Source organism: Saxophila tyrrhenica (assembly GCF_035928015.1).
Source record: "Saxophila tyrrhenica strain CCFEE 5935 chromosome Unknown scaffold_3, whole genome shotgun sequence".
Taxonomy (NCBI): domain Eukaryota; kingdom Fungi; phylum Ascomycota; class Dothideomycetes; order Mycosphaerellales; family Extremaceae; genus Saxophila; species Saxophila tyrrhenica.
This window is the reverse complement of record NW_027041735.1, coordinates 1,261,894-1,279,378: the sequence shown is the minus strand read 5'-3', so window position 1 is coordinate 1,279,378 and position 17,485 is coordinate 1,261,894. Positions and strand designations below refer to the sequence as shown.

Genomic DNA, 17,485 nt, shown 5'->3' with positions numbered 1-17,485 from the left:
CACACAGCACCGCCTCGTGGCGACCCCGGTCCTGCCGACTTGCGCGAGATGCGCGAGATGCGGCACAGGACGTCACGTCTTCGCTATTGACCTCTTCTGCAATATTCCAGCACCATGTTTCGACCTTGCTTCGAAGCGTGAGAGTAGGCGCTCGTGCTACTTGTAGGAGCAGCCCGAGACGGATCACATGCTTGAGACTTCGAACATTTACAAAAGCCATCCCGGCTACCGCATGCAATTGGTCGTACAGCGTGGGCCTAGCGGCTCGCTTACTGCACTTAGCCCGAGCCTTAGCGGAATACAGTCGGCGACCGCGGTGTTCCACAGCCTATCGATGCTGTATTTCGAGAAACACGATCGCGAGGGCTCTTGTCTGTACTTTTCTGTTGGGCTGACTAGAGACAACGTGGGGACACATCCGGATGCCAAAGAACCGTGCTGATCAGGTACCCCTGGCCCAGCCCGCTGGATAGTGACCCGGCAGTGTTCGAGAAACGTTGTAGGACGGCGTGGGACTGACCTAATCGGTGTTAACGATGCTCTACCTTTGACGGTACTTCCGCAAGTGTCTCAGATGGTATGGAGATCAGGGTCCGCGCTGTTGCAACGGCGAGGTTCACGGCGAAAGCCAGAACCGATAACAGCGGGCATGCCATTCCTCCAGTAACGTCGCTGAGCGAGACGCCTCTTGGAAGGCTATAGCAGCGCCATGATCACGATCCGGGAGACGAGGAATATCGTCCGCGTGTCGCAATCTCAGCATGCAGGACGACTATAGCGGAAGGCAAAACCCAGCGTACGAGAGCGCAATGGCAGGTGAGCACCGAAAGCTGTGTTCGACACTAATCCTGCAGGCTATCGGGACTACACCTACTTGCATATGCACCACTGAGAAAAGAGGCGCAGTGCGCATGCAGTCAGCTAGTGCTGCCGGCTTCGAGGGCAAAAGTCGTCCGAGTGATATAAGCGTCGCTCCCCGCAGTCACACTCTTCTCGATCACCCTCCCACCCAACCCTTGCGCCACTCTTATTCGCCCGCCATCCCATCCTCCTCTACTCCTCTCCTCGTTCATACAAAAGGCGCCCATTTAATTTTCCATCGTTCACACAAGCCGGTCTGAGACATATTACGTCGTTTCCTTCCTTTCATCCATCTTATTCTCAAGACAACGCCGTCTATACATCGCACAGCTTACTCATCATCCTGGTCCGGAACCACATTACTCTATCGCATACCTGGTCGACATGGTCCTCCAACTACTACCTGCCTCCGCGCAGGCCTTCGCTCCTCGGTCCGCGCCGACAATCGTCCTCAACTCCAAAGTCGAGCCTTGGTTAACACAGACGCTGAAACGCATCAACCGAATCAAGCGCCCGCTCAACAGTGTTCCACAGCATTTCCGATGTCTGACGGAGACTCTGGGCGGCGCGTCTGCCATCTGGACCCTCACCTCGCTCATGCTACCCAAGGCCCCCGATTCGGAGCTGCGCAAGGATTCCGACCCTCTGGTCGAAGCGCTGTTCAACTACCAGCTTCTTCACATCGAGGCGTACGTCGTGCATGTCGACATGGTGTCGCAGCATGAGGTCGCGTTCAAGTTAACGCCGGAGTCTATCGAGGCGCTTGTCGAGTACCACAAGGACATCTATTCCAAGGACGTCTCCGACAACACCTACAGCTGGCCCGAGAAGGAAGCACAGTTGAAGAAGCTTCAGGAGGAGTTCGAGCAGGCGGTCAACAGGTTCGTCTTTCGGACTGGTGTCCGCGCGCTCGAGGGTCTCGAGGAGGACGGTGCTGGCGAGCTTCTGGAAGGTCGATCAAAGGACGTCCAGACTGCCATCACGAACCTCTTCCAGACACTCCTCCCGCCGCCGCCAAGGATCGTCGATGTCATCCACCCAGCGCCTCTCATGCCTAACACCACCATGGCTGGCGGTTGGTGGGCACCAGCGCCTACGCTTGCGTCACACCCAGCACCGGTGGACAACTGGAGAGTACTGCCGTCGACACCATCGCCGACTGCGACAAGCTGCAGCGACAATCAGTCCGCCTCGATCTGGCCGGACCTCAGCATGCACCAATTCCAGCTTCCGTCGCCAACGCCGTCGTTCAGCCAGCCCGTGTTCACATCAGCACCATCCCAGTATTACAGCTCGCCGCAATGCATGGCACCCATGCCGGCGATGCCGAGCCAGCTGCCCCAGCACTGCGGACACGACATGGGTATGGGCGGCTTCAACGACTTCGGTTGGAGCCAGAGCAGCTTCTCACCAATGTTCGCAACTGCCGTATGAGCATAAGCGCAACACGGTGACTGCGCTCCCTCCACCCGTCGTTGACCGACGACTCCACCCAGCCAATGTCGGTGTTCTGGCCAAACCCGACGGCGCCTCGACTCCAGCACGCACCTGAATGCGCACAGGTAGCTGCAAACCACCTCCGGACCCCTCTCTCACGCGACCCACGATGCAGTAATGTTATGCGATGCGAAAAAAAGATACCCGATGTTGATCATCACCCCCACCAACAACCACAGCATCAACAACTATCCACTAGCGGGCATCTTTTCGACGGCGTTCTTCCTTCCTTTTGTCTTTTTTGAGCGGGATTGGGCAGCAAGCGAGCATGTTTTACGGAATGCAACGGATACGGGAGGCATGCACTGCAAGACAGGACAAGACCTCGCGGTCAAACTCGGCGGCATTTGCAAGTTTATGGGTTTCCAGGCAATGCGATCTCGACTTGCGATGCCTTTCTTTTCTGGATTTTAAGGGATGGGGACACACTGGCTGTGTTCGTGCATCTCTTGGAGGATTTGGGACTGCACGTGTGATGGATGGGAAGCACTTGTTTGCTTGTGCGGAGGGTTGGATGAAGTACCACGCCATACACTCCGGTCACGCTTCGTCTGCGTATGCGGGCGACGGACAGCGGATATGGCTTCTTCATCCTTCCCACCACACTTCTGACGAGTGCTGACTATCGTCACACGCGGACTGCGACGGTACTGGCGATCGATTGCGGGACATTGCAGACTCAACCTCCGCGAGCCTGGTATCTGGAATACTGGCTCGACCTAATATGACAACCTCCACACCTCAACACCACCTCTGGACACTACGACAGCTCGAATGCACGGATCTGGATCAGGCTGAAACGCCCAGGGCGCTGGCAGACAGACATCCGCGATGTTCTCTACCACGCCTCCAGATCCGCCTTCCTCCCGCCAGCCGGGGCGAAGGCCCATCCGAACTTGTCGTCCACAAGACTCTTGAGGAACGCAAACACGGTCGCCTTGACTGGCTCGACCCTTGTCTGCGCGTGGAACGGTTTTTGTCAGAACCATAGTAATCATCCGACTATGCTCTACCCGCCGGCCCAGGTATGTGAGGAGCCCGCGCACACGAAAATGTAGGGGCTTGATGCTCTGATATATGCGGGTAACAGGATGCTGGAAACACTTGTACGGTCCCTTTTGACCTGTCTGGCACTGGTGGTCGGGGGCGGGATCTGCTTTAGTTAATGCAGTTAGTAAATTGCGATATCATCAGCCAATTGAAGAATTCTTGTGCTGTGATGGTTGTTCTCAGTTCCTTTGTCTTTGTCTTGAATTGGTCGTTTCTGCTCCCAATCACTTGTAGGCACGTGCCGTAGACGATTCTTGAGGATCCTTTGCAGTTGTCGTTCGAGAGTTTGGCGGTAAACGTCGGCAACGCCATCTCTACTCGGCGAAAAGGCGTCCTTGACACGTGAAAGCGCCGAGCGGGAGCTCCAAATCGTCATCGTAGCCTGACTCGGGCCCGGGTGAAGGTGGGCGGCGGTTATGGCACAAAACATCCTTTGTTCTCACCTTCGCCCTGACAACACCTGCTGCTCTATTCACTCCGCATCCCGATGCTATAGTGTATACTCTAGAGCACCATACCATGAAACAGCGATAACATTCACCCGCCATGCCGCCAGTCAACAGCCCCGCCAGGACCTCGCCCTCCGCAGTAAGCATTCCAGCCCTCAACTCCAGACGAACTGACCCGGCAGGAGCGACACCCGCTAACACTCTACCCAGACCTCGCGCCCTCAAACCCGTCCTCTAACTCCACTATCATATCTATCCTCACCCGCACCAGATCTCGCCTCGACGCTGTATACATCTCATGCCGCCGAGCAGGCCGACGAAGCGAACGTGAGCTTTCTGCGGGACTCGCTGGACTCGCTGGATAATCTGGACGACTTGCAGGCCCGGAGAGGAGCGCGTGTAGATGCTCAGCGCGACCCGAGAAGGCCTGAGTATCACCATCGTGCGGGCAGGATGTCTTCGGAAGGACAGCAGCAGACGCCAGAGGAACTGTCGAGGAGGGAGAGGTTACAGCAGGTGCTTGCGAGGCTTAACAGGCAGCACGCGGCTGCTACGAGCTCGGCGACTGCGTATAGTAATCGCACGCCCTCGCCGAACCGGCAGAGTTTGTACGACTGGGCGCCGGGAAATGAGGAACGGGAGCAGCAGGAGGGCAATGAGCTGGATGGGATAGTAGGGGAGTTGAGGATGCAGCAGCCAGATACGCATCCGGATGTTTTGAGAGTGTTGGGGCAGAGTCAGTTGGATGTGCATCGGCAGCGGGAAAGGAACAGTGCAGGTGGGACGGACAATAGCAATCAGGCGGATGCTGAACAGCGGAGAGGTCTGATACGGGAGCGAGAGAGGAGACGGAGGGAGCCAGGTTGGGAGAGTTTACGGAGTAGAGCGGTGATGCAGAGGGCGAGGCAGGAGGGTGGCGCCTCTCCAAGTTCTACGGAGAGGATGTTGAGGGGTCTGATGGAGCGCGAGCGGAGCGGTATGAGTGAAGAGGAGGAGCGAGCAAGAGGGACGGGGTGGTTCAGGCCGACACCGAATCGTGGTGGGCTTCCGGCGGTGGAGCATAACAGCTCAACGTCAAGCGCGGACAGGTGGCGGCTACCCCCTACCAGCGACCTCCGAGAACGTGATCAACAGGAGAGACTGGAAGCTTATAGGAGAGGCTACTTGGCGGAGAACGTGCCGCCGAGACTGCCACGCATATCGACACCACCTGTACCTCCGATCAATCCGCCTTCGAGACGACCGACTTTTCTGGAGAACGCGCTCAAGTACATGAGCGACCTTCGCCTGTCTGTGTCCTACGAAGACTCCCTTTCGTCGGCCATTGACCACGGCCTGGCCACCAAGGAGTTCTTCGCAGACAAGCACGACGATTTTGTTATGGACTTGGACGAACTGCCTGGTGTACAGTATTCTTCATTTCTGCAGAAAAGCGCAGTCTTCGAGGGCCATCAGCATGCCACTACTGTTGTCTCAAATGTGACACACCAAGGCCCTCAGTCGCGAGTGGAGCAGATCAACCCCAACTATCGAGCATCAAACGGTCCCACTCTTGGTTTCGACCACCCACCAGGCTCGACACAAGTCACTCCCTTCGACCCGTCAAGACCATGGCTCTCATACCATCAACCACAACATCTCCTCTCCCCCAAAGAACCACACGACCACTGGCCCGTCCGCGTGACCATCCACACCGTTGACGAGGCAAAGATGACACTCCAAGGCACAATGGAAGCCTACGACGTCCCTCAACCCCCTCCCAACCTCAGCGCGCTACACGCCAACCCACCTCCAAAGAAAGGCAAGAAGAATGCCCCCATCACCACCTACCTCGAAGGCCACATCATCGACCTACGCACGCACACCTTCCTCACCCCCGACGACCGCGACGCCAAACGCCGCAAAACCGGGCCTCACGAGACCAGCGCCGAGAACCGCACCCCCTACACCACCCTCAACCCCGACGTCCGCTTCCCCTCCGCCACCCCCGCCCTCGACGCGCAAAACTGGCTCAAACTGCCCCCCTTCTCCGACATCGCCGCCTCCCCACCCACACCCTCCAGCCCCGCTTCCTCAGCAGAAGACAAACTCGCCCGCCTCCTGCTCTCGAAATCTCAGTGCTCCGAGCTCATGAACGAGTACATCTTCATGCGCTGGAAGGAACTCTGCTTCGTGCACACGAAGAGCGACCCGTGTCCTGTTTCCGAGGGGGAGAGGTGCACGGATCCGGATCGCGGGCATGGGTTGACGATAAGTGGGTTTTATTATGTTAGTTTGCGGAGGGCGGATGGGAGGTGTGAGGGTTTGTACTTTGATCCGTGTAGTACGCCGCATCAGGGGTTGAGGTTGCAGGGGCGAGGGGGTGGGGTGGGGAGTTGGGAGTTTAGGTGAGGAGGCTGTGAAAAAGACATTGCTGGTGTTGTTACGTCGCTGCATGGGTTGGCTTGGGCATATTCATGCTGTTGGTGGTGGCTATTGTAGAACAACTCGCTGACGCTCTTGAGCTTCGAGACGGTGGCTGTATGATAACGACTCTCTCTCCAACCTTCAACCTTTCCCTTCTGTTACTTCTGAAGCGAGTGCTTGGACGAAACGGGCATGACAGCACGTGAGAGAGTAGGAGACAGCTGACATGAGGAGGCGCAAGGTTTCTATACGACGATGCAGCAGCTAGCCGCGCCAGCAACGTGTGAAGCTCAACCTGCTATTGTACACCACTCAAATGCATCCAGCCCATCCCCGCTCGACAGACTAGCAGCCTGCGCAAGCTCTGCGCAACCCGCCCAGATAGACGTATGCTCGAATAGTGCTGAACCATGTCGAAGTGAAGCTCCCGCTGATCCTTTTCTCTATCCATGCTCCCGGAAAGACAGCCTCTACTGCTCGGTCTGGAAGTAGTTGAGTAGGATCGAGCGCTCTTGTGACTCCTCACCCCAGTCCTTGACGACGACGCACGAGCAGTTGACGACTTTGCGGGCGTTGCCTTCGCGGTCGATTTGGCCTGTAGGTCGTGAAGCGTTAGTACTCGATCGTATACCCGTAGTACCTCTTCTCTGAAAGGCCGAAATATCACTCACACAACCCAGCCCACTCGCCCAGTTGCTTCCCGTCCGGCACCTTGATGAGCGGAATCTTGTGCTCTCCACACAGCGCCACGACCAGCTTCTTGTATGCCTCCTCCTCACAGGCCTCGTTGAGCACGCACATGTGAGCCTGGCGACGATCGAGTGCTTTGCTTGCTTCGCGGAGACCTCGGGCCAGACCGTCGTGGATGAGGGCGATTTTGAGGACGCCCTTCAGTGCATCGAGCACGCTCATGCCGCCTGCTTTGCCGGAGCTGTCGGCCGCGACCTCAACCTCCTCAGCTGCGGGGACCTCCTCCTCGGGGACCGTGGGCTCTTCTCCGTCCGACTAGGTGATGTTGTTAGTATAGGTCGTACTCGGCGAGCCATTGGAGTGGTCTTGTGCGCATTTTTCGCGGGTGGTTGCGGCTGTCTCGATTGGAGATTTGGAAGGGCAGGACTCACCATCTTGAATGCTGTGATTGACTTGTAATTCAGTTGTCGATGACCTCCTCAAAGAGCCGATGGGTTTTCGCGTTGGGTGATTTTGTGGGAGGCCGAGTCTCGAAAATGAAGCTGGAGAGATCCCGTCGTGGGCGCCAAGTCGGAGCGGGTTTATCCGGCGCTAAAGCCACTCGACTTCACAACATTGACCTTGAGCTTCTTGACGCGTCTGCTTCTGCACCTTGACGCGCACCGCAATTGAAGGTGGCAGACCGACGCTGTATAACAGCGCGCCAACACGGCACATCGCATCAAAGGTACGTTCAATTCTTTAATGTTGGACATCGTCGGGGCATAGGCATAGGAGGGCAGACGGCATAAGCGGGCAGACGGCGCAGGGAGGCAATTGGCATAGGAGGACAGACAGCACAGCAAAGAGGTGGACATTCTACCACTGATCACCGCAGCATCCTGTTGGTAAAGTATCCGACGGACGACCACTCACTTCGCTCTTGCAAGAAGCGAACCTTCGGGTAGGTCAACATTACTAAAAGGATATCTTCAACGACATCATTTTGGACAGCGTCAGCGAGAGACCAAATCACGATGGGCGGGCCACAGAGCTTGGTCCGGCTTCCCGTCGAACTTCAGAAAGAGATTGTCGATTTCTTGAGGTCCCACAAAGACCTCCGGGCCGTGTCCCTAGTCTGCAAAGCCTTCTAGTATGTTGCTACACCAAAGCTGTACCGCGAGATCTACCTGCCCGTGGCAAGCATCAACGCACGTTTGCGGAGCTGCTTCAATCTGGCCAACACAAACCTCAAGTACACGCGGTTCCTTTTTGTCGCTGAGGTCTGCTCCGAATCTTATGATCACCAGAAGCAGGGGCGTCACATGTTTGACCTTGTTCATGCATTCCCAAACGATGCGCTTGAAGAGCTGCATATTGGCACCCTTGCAAATGTTCCAATTGACTTCACGATTCAACTCTTCTACAGTCAGAAGAAATTGCGCAACTACTGGATGCACCCCCAGTCTTCCTACACGGTCGAACCTGGGGTCACCCAATGTTTGCTCCAGTCGCCGGAGGAATTTACTCGAATTGTGAAGCTGGACCTCATGAGCGGCAGCATGAGCGACTGCCATCAAAGCAGCCATGTACTAGGAGCCACACCTGCCCTGCAAGAACTCACAATCGTGTTCAAAAACTCATTGCGCCAGACCTCGGCCAGCGCTTTGAATGCCATCTTCGAACGATGGACTCGAGTTGATGACATCGATGGTCCGAGATGCAGACTCGCGCTGAATAAGCTACGGTTGGCGTTCGTACACTGCTCAGCCGTCGGACCGTTGCTTTCTCGCGTTATCGACATCTCAAAGTTGGCTGCACTTCAACTACACTCTTGCCGTGATACTTCCAATCTGCTGCTCGAATTCGACCAGAAAGGAATGGACTTGAGCAGATTTGTGCAGAAATCCCACGAGCATATCACCAGCACACTGGAGCCTGTCATGACGAGACAAACAAGCCTCACAGAGTTGTTCATTCACAAGTGGGCGCCACGAACTACCAACCTCGACTGTTACGCGGAAACCATCGAGAGGTGCGGCAAGAGTCTGCAGATACTGTATCTCGAAGACGAACCCACCTCGTACCAGACCCGAAAGCAGCAAGCGGACGGCGAACCCTGCTCGAAGGCGCTCCATGACCTCTGTGCCAACTGCCCGAATGTGGAGCAGCTCGCTTTTCAGCCTTCCTCGAACCCTGCAAGATCAGACGTCCTAAACACGAACAATCTCAGCGCAATGGTCAGCTCTCTGAAGCAGCTTAAGCAACTCGTCTCCTTGCGACTTTTCCTCTACCCGTCAATGTCTTTCCTGGAGGGAAGAGAGTGCATTCTCGGCTCTCGCCACACGTTCTTCTGTCCGAAATGCAGCGTGCGGCAGATCTCATCTTCTCGCGCCTACGCAAGAGCTGCCCCCGATTCGTGGCGCTGCACATGGATGTTCTCAGGAGGGACGAATGCACGTCCACCTACGGCCACGAGGAATTCTCATACATTCGGCACATCCGCACCGATTCCGCCGGTAACGTCGACGCAGGTGGTCGTCGGATCTCGACTTGGCAGTTGCACCTCGAGGAGCCACAAAACGACATCTTCTAAGGTTGCTAGTGTGGAAAGGAGAAGGGTGTTGATGTTAGGTAAGGTAGGTGTTTCACTCGTGTTTCTTTGTCGTTTGCTGGGAGGATGGGGCAGGCATGGTAGGCATGGCAGGCATGGCAGGCGGCGGTTCTCCGAGCAGACGGCGAGATGATCCATCCATGAGGTGCGGCATCAGGCATTGAGGTGAGTTGTGCTCTTCGAGAATGTCGCGGAAGTATCTGAGAAGCAGGACTGACACGCTTGAGACAGGGAGGTGGGACTGGTGGCGAGCATGGTGGTTCTCCGTCCGAGATCGTGGCTCTCCTGGGTACCTCTGGGTGTGTAAGGGCTTGAGACTCATTGCGCTGTTGGAGAAGCTGGGATGATGGGAATGATTGTACAAGCACGTGCAAGTGGCTTGCATATGACAATGTTGTGAGGAGAACTTGAAGGAAACGATCAGCGTCTGGGGACTGAGGGGAAGAAATGACGCCACCAAGGCGGCCATAGCTCCTCACGATATCGCTCGAGCAACCAACTTCCAAACCACATTGACTTTTTCCATACCGCCCCTCCAACCTCCAACCCACGTGCAGTGCACGTAGTGAATGCCGCTTTTGTACATATTAATACCGTCCAACTTTTTCCTGGCCCGGCCTACGACCAATTGGTAGCCGGCGGATTATGCTGACGACTCCAACCGCCATGATTCGGAGCTTATAACCCACGGTTGAAGAACTCGACATATTGAGCGCTTTCTTTCTTTCCACACTGCTGCTGGAAGTGAAGAAACGTCGCCATGGCGGCAGGCGAAGATGTTTACTGCACACTGTGCATGTCAGACAGCTATCTGCCCGGAGCTGCCGTACTGGCCAAGTCGTTACGAGACAGCGGCACCACGAAGAAGTTGGCAGTCCTTATAGACCAGGACCGCTTGCGGCAGAGTACTGTGCTGGAGCTGCAGGCAAGCCATCAGAACATCACCACACTTCCACTTTCGCCAACTAACGTCCTGCCAGTCTTTGTACAACTACACCATCTCCGTCGAACGCATCGGCACGCCCAACCCCGCCAACCTCTACCTCATGAACCGCCCCGACCTCCTCTATACCTTCTCGAAGCTCAACCTCTTCCGCCTCACCCAGTTCCGCAAAATCGTCTACCTAGACGCCGACGTCGTTGCCCTCCGCGCACCCGACGAGCTCTTCGCCCTAGAAGACTCGTTTGCTGCCGCACCAGATGTGGGATGGCCCGACGCCTTCAATACTGGTGTGATGGTGATCGCACCGCACGAAGGAGATTATCACGCCTTAAGAACACTAGCATCCGCGGGCGACAGCTTCGACGGCGCAGATCAAGGCTTGCTGAACCAGTACTTCGAACACAAGCCATGGAAGCGGCTAAGCTTCGCGTACAACTGCACGCCGAGTGCAAACTACCAGTACGAGCCGGCCTATCGATACTACAAGCAGAACATCAGCATGGTGCACTTCATCGGTAGTGATAAGCCGTGGCAGCAGAGCAGGAGTGTGAGAGGCGCATCGACTGCGTATCAAGAGCTGCTGAGTAGATGGTGGGCAGTGTATGATCGACACTTTACTGTTTCGACGCATGGGTATATTGCCGGACAACGAGGGAGCAGGGCGGTGCAGAATGAGGTGGGGAGGTATCAGCAGCCGGTTGAGGGGAGCTATGCTGCGACTGGATATCCGATGGAGAGCAAAATGGCAAATTCGGCCTCACCGCCTGAGGCGCAGGCCACGACGACGGAGATGCCGTTCACGGAGCCTGGTGAGGACGCGGAGAACATCGCTCAAGGCCGCATTGAACCGCCGCAGACTGCAGATATGAGGAGGTTCTCGGCGCCGCACATGGAGTGGGATGCTACCAGAGCTGCGCCACCACCAGAGTCAAGACCAGAAGCTGCCAACTTCCCTACGACCACGTACGAGTTTAACATGGACGCCAAGCCCTTCGTCCCGCCTACAAAGTACCCTGAGCCTCCGAAAGACCTGTGGTACGAGGTACCCATCGCAAAAGAAGAGAAACTCGCTCCCCTCTTCCCATGGGAAGAGCGCGATGTTCCTACACCCACCCGCCGCTTCGCCGACGATGAGCCTTCCCCCAAGCCCTCTCCACCCTCCGAAGAGGAATCCTTCCCAGGCGCCGACGAGTTCTCCGTCCAAAGCGATGCTGACCGCTCCGTCGAACCGAAGACGCCTACTATCCTCGTCAACGACCACCAGTCACCCTGGTCCACCTTCGGCAATTCCAGCACTAAGAATGCATGGGATGACGTCACGGGCATTGACGACTACGTGCGCCAGTTGACCGCTTTCCAGAAGAACCGCGGGAAAGTGCAAGTTTTGCAGCAAAACTCGCGCAGCCCGATCTCCTCGCCTCCCGAACAGACGCAGCAGCAGCAGCGGAACCAGATGCCAGGACAGATGCATGTCCTGAGCCCGGCCAACGAACCGAACGCCGACGACCTGATCGCCGCAGTCGCGAAGCGAAGGGAAAGCCTCATCCTCACTGACTTCCCCACCGCGAGCGAGCGGCCGAGTCTTCCTGTCACGCCCGCTCCACGAAGAAGAAACGTGCTTTGGGGTCAAGAGAGGGGAGAAGAAGGCTTGGTCGAGGCGGAGGGCGTTCCGCAGCAGGGGGATTGGGATCCTAACGTCCAGTTAGAGGAGTTGAGGCGGAATAGCTTGTTGGAGTTGAAGATACCGGTGGGAAGGAAGAAGGTGCCGGATCGGGAGATGGTGGGTAGTTCGCTGAAGGTTGTAACAGAGGGGGTTAGTGGGGGGAGTAGTCCGCCTGGGCCTGTTGGCGGTGGTAAGCAGCCGCTGACTGGTATTTTGAAGAAGCCGACGTTTGTTGAGCCGGACTTTGGTGGGAAGAGGAATGGACAGGGAGGGGAGGAGGTTGTCGCGCCTACTGAGGAGGCTTCTTGAAGCAGACTTTGGCAGCGAAGCGAAGGTTCAAAATCACGAGGTTGATGAGGGAAGGATCATGGACATGGAAAGGTGGGAAGCATGTGGATGATCAGAACGAGTGATTTGGGTGATGAACATTCGGCATGAAAGCAGGCAACATAGGTGTGGCATAGTTGGCGGATTACTTTGATATTCTGACGGCGTTTTGAGCGTTTCAGCGTTCAGCGGAGCAGTTTGAGCGGATTGGTGATGTTGATAGTTGAGTGTGTATGTTACAAGATACCAATGAATGCTGCAACAAATTTGATCACGGTGTCAAAGCATAATGGGAGGGGACGGGTGTGCCTCCTCTATCAACGTCCAGTATCGATCGAAAACGCTTCCGAGTGCGTGGGCCGCGACAGCGCCCATCGAATACCGTCCACAATCACCTGATCCCATCGAGCGGATTCCGGTAATCTGTCTCCAAACCGTCGAAACCCGTGTGGCACGCCTGCGAAGACGTGGACGTTGGTCGGGATACTGCAGCCTCCATGAGTTTGTGCATCAAACACACATATGAACATACATGTATTGAACGTACCCAGCCTCATGAAGCAATTTAGCATACAACAGTCCTTCGTCTCTCAGAAAGTCCAGCCCAGCGATGCCGAAGACTGTCGGGGGAAGGTGCTTGACATCCTCCACCTCGGCGTTGCCAGGATTGAGACGCAGATCGCTCTCCTGCGGGTCTCGCACCTCTAGCAGGTCGGAGAACAATCGCATCCGTGACTCGGGAAGGATAGGCGCGTCGCGGTTCTGGACGTAGGAGGATGCACCGGGGTCCTTGAGTCTCGCGAGCTGCGGACCGATGCACTCGTGAAACACGAGGCAGGGGATCATCAGAACTTGCCCGACGATGCGGAGTGCGCCGGGGTACGACGCGCGTGTGAGCAGAGTGGAGGCAGTGAGCCATGCGCCAGCGGACGTGCCGCCTACGACGACGCGCTGGGGGTCTATGCCCAGGACGTCGAGGTTCGCTTCGACCCACTGCAGGGCGTCCGCAACGTCGTTCCAGGCGGTGGGGTAGCGGTGCTCGGGCGTGTGGCGGTAGCAGACATTCAGGACTGTGACTTGTGCGTCGAGAGCGACATGCGCGCAGGCCGCGTCTTCGGAGGACAGGGTGCCGAAGAGGAAGCCGCCGCCGTGGAGGTGGAGGTAGAGGGGGGAGGTGGTGGAGCTGGGGAGGGATGGGGACTTGTATGTGCGGGCTTGCAGGAGTTTGTTGTCGCGGGTGGGGATGGAGTGGTTTTGGGTGGATACTAAGGGTCCGAGTTGCTGCATGAGTGTCGCCGCCGCCTGCTCGCGTGTGGTGTTGGTGGCATCGCGGAGGGCGAGGATGTCCTCGAGGTTGGAAGGGTTGGGAACGGTGGCAGGGAGGGTGTCTTGTATTGCGAGCCACTCTTTGCTTGAGCCTTGGAGGTGGTGGAAGTCGCTCATTGTTCAGGCTTATGGGAGTTTATGCCATCTGGACACCGGAAAGTTTGCTCGCAGGAAGGGAGACCTGATTTGGCAATGATAGAATAGACAGACCAACCTTTGTGTTTCTCCAACCTTGGTAGCGACCTGGAGAGACAACAGCTCCTCGCTGCCATAGCCGAAGCGTCAGACTGTATCTCCACTTTGCCTCGTCCGATCAGGTGGGGCATCGTTTTCCTCTTCGTCGCCTTCTTCTCATCGCAGCGGCGAACCATTCTAAAGACGCAGAAGGTGTGGCGGATTGAGGAGGCCGTGGTTCGACTTTGTGATGATAGTTCTGTTGGTGCCCGCCACTGCCGACAAGGATCCATCTCTGTCTAGCTTTGCGCTGGGCGCCAGCAGATGACCTACCCAGATACCATCCATCTAACTGGAATTGCGACAGAAAGCCTGTATGTTCTGGATCGAGAATGGATGACAATGCGATGAGCAGCTGACATGTGCACGCTCGCACCGTCACAGGCTTGCCAGACCAAGGCTGCCTGCCCTATGCGGCCGCTTGCGCCTCCACGGACGTTGCAAAGGATGGATGCACGCTGACACCGCGTTTGTGCAAAGCCCGATCAACGCGATCTTGCCAGCTAAATACCATATGCCCTGTCCACCTCGATCTGCGCTGAACAACTTCAACATTGATCGCAGCGCACGAGGAAAGTAGAGTCTTGAAAGCCTTATACAACCCTCCAATGGCCAACGACACCCCATCCACAATGTTCGCTTGGCGGAAACACAAAGGCGTCCCCGAACCGATATGGGAAGAAATTCCCGTACCCCAACCTTCGAGAACAGAGGTGCTTGTCAAGATGCTCGCGTCTGGAGGTATCTACCGTACCCTCCGCAGGAGACGCAAGACTGGAGGTTGACCTTGACCAGTCTGTCGAAGCGATATCTCGCTCCTCGCCAACGATAAGCAGTCCAGTTGGTTTCGGGAGGAGTACACGCTTGTACGGACGTCCATCTGCTCGATCGAGATTAATAAGCAGCACTAATCTCACCACCGTGGGAGATAGGGACACGAAGTTTGCGGGCAGATTACACAGCTCGGCGAGGGCGTGGGAGAGACGATGTTGAAGGAGGTTCGTTCTTAACTCTTGCGCCACTCGATGTCTCCAATTCTTGCTGCAACAACGCCTGAACGCTGTGTAGGGAGACATTGTAGCCCTCTATCCTGTGCCTGGCTGCCGACGACAGGACTGTCCCGAATGCTCGCGGGATCTCCATCAGACCTGCGAGAGTGGGCATCACTCCGGGATCGGGCAGGACGGCTTTTATGCGCCGTATGCGGTTGTCGATGCTAGAGCTGTTGTTCTAGTCCCTTCAGGTATGAGGAGGCCATCTCTATCATGGTAGAAGTGATCTGATTCACTCTCCAGGCGTGTCACCTGCAGTGGCTGCGGTAGCCACCGACGCAGTAACAACAGCCTACCACGGCATCGTTCGCCGCGCCGAAGTCAAGAAGGACGAGACGGTCTTGCTCTTCGGCCTCGGTGGGTTGGGGATTAACGCCCTCCAGATCATCCTGAACGTCGGCGCTCGCGTCATCGTCTCTGATCCACGGGAAGCTTGTCAGACGACAGCAAGATCTCTGGGAGTGCCGGCGGAGGATATCGTGCCGACGAACGTCCCGCTGCAGGAGTTTGTCCGTGAGAACGGGCTGGAGAATAGAATCGACACGGTGCTGGATTTTGTCGGAAGGCATCAGACGTTTGAGGATGGGCAGCAGATTGGTAGGTTCATGGGTTGACTCCTTTGGAAACGTGCTGATGCTGTTTATTAGTACGACGTGGTGGAAAGATCCTGTGCATCGGCACTCTGGACTACGACAATACGGTGCATATGAAGGTGGGGACCAGGAAGCAATTGAGCTTCATTTTCTCGTACGGCGGGCAGGTCGAAGAGCTGGAAGAGGTCCTGCAGATGATCGCAAAGGGAGCTATCAGGCCAGTGGTGGAGGAGCGACCGATGAGCGCCTTGCCTGAGGTCTTGAAGGGGTTGGAGGCGGGTACGGTGGATAGTAGGGTGGCTCTTACTCACGAGTGACCACTACAACGTGTTCTGCAAGTTTATCCATTCACGCTCGCAGCTTTAGTCATCCCAATGCCTACAGCAGCAGTCGTGCCAGCATCAACAGGCAGCACGGCACCAGTGATCCACCGCGCATGAGCGCTTGCAAGGAACACCACAGCCGCAGCACAATCCCATCCGTTGCCTTCAGTTCCGAGCAGACTCCTTGCCTTTCTTGCAGCGCGCGCCTCCTCCGTCATTCCCTTCGCAGACATCATGGGCGTATAGAGCATCTATTTACCATTAGCATGACCTGCACATCTGTTATAAATTGTGGTTTGATACCCCAGGACAAACACAATTCACCCGTATCCCAGCCTCCGCATGATGCGCAGCCATCGCGCGCGTCATGTTCACCACCGCGCCTTTACTCGTAGGGTAGAGCAAATGCGGCGTACCCCCTTTCAATCCGGCTACACTACCCATGTTAACGATACAGCCCTTGACCTCGCCATCGTTGCGCGCCATGACTGGCACCGCGTGCTTGGCCATGGTGACCATGCTGGTGACGTTGATGTCCAGGCCGGTGGTCCACTGTTCGAGGTCGACGTCTACTGCGGTCCCTGAAGCTCCGGCGATGCCGACGTTGTTGATTAGAATATCCAACTGCCCGAATGTATCAAGAGCGAGCTGGACCGCTGCCGCGCAGTCTGAGGACGAAGTCACGTCGCCTTGCGTAGGGACTGCTTCTCCGCGCCCTGGTTTCGAATTTGCGATCTCTGCTGTTCGAGTGGCCCAAGTCAGGTCTCGATCGAGGCAGACCACGTTGCAGCCTTCGTCGGCCAGCATGATGGAGATTGCTCGTCCGTTGCCCAGGCCGTCTCCGGCGCAGCCAGCGCCTGTGACCAGGGCGACTTTGCCACGTAGAGAGCGCGATGGAGGCTCCAAGGGGATTTCTGCAGCCATTGGAAGTCAATTCTTGAATGCTGACTGCTGTGGCTGTTAAGAGTAGGGGCTGGTTTTCACTCTTCTAGCCCCGTTATCACCCAAGGACAATCGGTGATGCTGTAAAAGGATTGCCGTGGCTTCTTGTCCTCTAGACGTGGGTCCGCATCGAAGCAGAGATGGTGATGAGAATCAGACCTACGTGTACCACATTCTCTCGTGATGACGGAGGCTCATCGCGCGTCAGTAGAATTGACGGCGGAAGGTGGACCGCCTGCAACGCTCTTCTTGCATGATGCAGGTAATTAGAGGCAGAACAGAACCGCGCCTTGCGGTACGTAGCGGGTGCTTTCGAGCACAGATTCCACGGCGCGATCGATGTATATCTTGAGCCATGGTTCAGGTTTGTGTTAAGCATTCGATGAGTGGAACACCACTCGTCTGAATGGAGAAATCTTGCCAACTGCAGAGTGTTGATTCGTAAATAGAAAGACGTCAGCGAACGTCGGTCTTGGCGAAGGGTCTTTTTGGCTTTGGCGTCTCTGCGCGTTCTTCGAGTTGCCTCGATCTCCTAC

At 56.3% G+C, this 17,485-nt stretch overlaps 8 protein-coding genes across 8 annotated transcripts; 5 read left to right on the top strand and 3 right to left on the bottom strand.

Moving 5' to 3' along the window:
- Positions 1-1,245: 1,245 nt before the first annotated feature.
- On the top strand, positions 1,246-2,295 carry LTR77_002443 (uncharacterized protein; the record flags this gene model as incomplete). The annotated part of the gene is made up of 1 exon (XM_064799702.1): positions 1,246-2,295. One exon carries the CDS (start codon positions 1,246-1,248, stop codon positions 2,293-2,295), a length of 1,050 nt encoding a protein of 349 aa, XP_064662457.1.
- Positions 2,296-3,954: 1,659 nt separating this feature from the next.
- LTR77_002442 (uncharacterized protein) lies at positions 3,955-6,248 on the top strand (the record flags this gene model as incomplete). The annotated part of the gene is made up of 2 exons (XM_064799701.1): positions 3,955-3,996; positions 4,068-6,248. 2 exons carry the CDS (start codon positions 3,955-3,957, stop codon positions 6,246-6,248), a joined length of 2,223 nt encoding a protein of 740 aa, XP_064662456.1.
- Positions 6,249-6,733: 485 nt separating this feature from the next.
- On the bottom strand, positions 6,734-7,387 carry RPS12 (40S ribosomal protein S12; the record flags this gene model as incomplete). Its single annotated transcript, XM_064799700.1, has 3 exons — positions 6,734-6,858; positions 6,935-7,268; positions 7,385-7,387. The coding sequence occupies 3 exons, from the start codon at positions 7,385-7,387 to the stop codon at positions 6,734-6,736; spliced, it is 462 nt and encodes a 153-aa protein (XP_064662455.1).
- Positions 7,388-7,969: 582 nt separating this feature from the next.
- Positions 7,970-9,528, top strand: LTR77_002440 (uncharacterized protein; the record flags this gene model as incomplete). Its single annotated transcript, XM_064799699.1, is given in 3 exon segments — positions 7,970-8,068; positions 8,087-9,172; positions 9,301-9,528. 3 exon segments carry the CDS (start codon positions 7,970-7,972, stop codon positions 9,526-9,528), a joined length of 1,413 nt encoding a protein of 470 aa, XP_064662454.1.
- Positions 9,529-10,306: 778 nt separating this feature from the next.
- On the top strand, positions 10,307-12,461 carry GLG2 (glycogenin glucosyltransferase; the record flags this gene model as incomplete). The annotated part of the gene is made up of 2 exons (XM_064799698.1): positions 10,307-10,471; positions 10,527-12,461. The coding sequence occupies 2 exons, from the start codon at positions 10,307-10,309 to the stop codon at positions 12,459-12,461; spliced, it is 2,100 nt and encodes a 699-aa protein (XP_064662453.1).
- A 335-nt stretch (positions 12,462-12,796) lies between these two features.
- LTR77_002438 (uncharacterized protein) lies at positions 12,797-13,922 on the bottom strand (the record flags this gene model as incomplete). The annotated part of the gene is made up of 2 exons (XM_064799697.1): positions 12,797-12,965; positions 13,027-13,922. The coding sequence occupies 2 exons, from the start codon at positions 13,920-13,922 to the stop codon at positions 12,797-12,799; spliced, it is 1,065 nt and encodes a 354-aa protein (XP_064662452.1).
- A 725-nt stretch (positions 13,923-14,647) lies between these two features.
- On the top strand, positions 14,648-16,001 carry LTR77_002437 (uncharacterized protein; the record flags this gene model as incomplete). The annotated part of the gene is made up of 6 exons (XM_064799696.1): positions 14,648-14,780; positions 14,835-14,905; positions 14,972-15,037; positions 15,108-15,282; positions 15,335-15,688; positions 15,739-16,001. 6 exons carry the CDS (start codon positions 14,648-14,650, stop codon positions 15,999-16,001), a joined length of 1,062 nt encoding a protein of 353 aa, XP_064662451.1.
- Positions 16,002-16,024: 23 nt separating this feature from the next.
- Positions 16,025-16,931, bottom strand: LTR77_002436 (uncharacterized protein; the record flags this gene model as incomplete). Its single annotated transcript, XM_064799695.1, has 2 exons — positions 16,025-16,258; positions 16,332-16,931. 2 exons carry the CDS (start codon positions 16,929-16,931, stop codon positions 16,025-16,027), a joined length of 834 nt encoding a protein of 277 aa, XP_064662450.1.
- Positions 16,932-17,485: the final 554 nt, after the last annotated feature.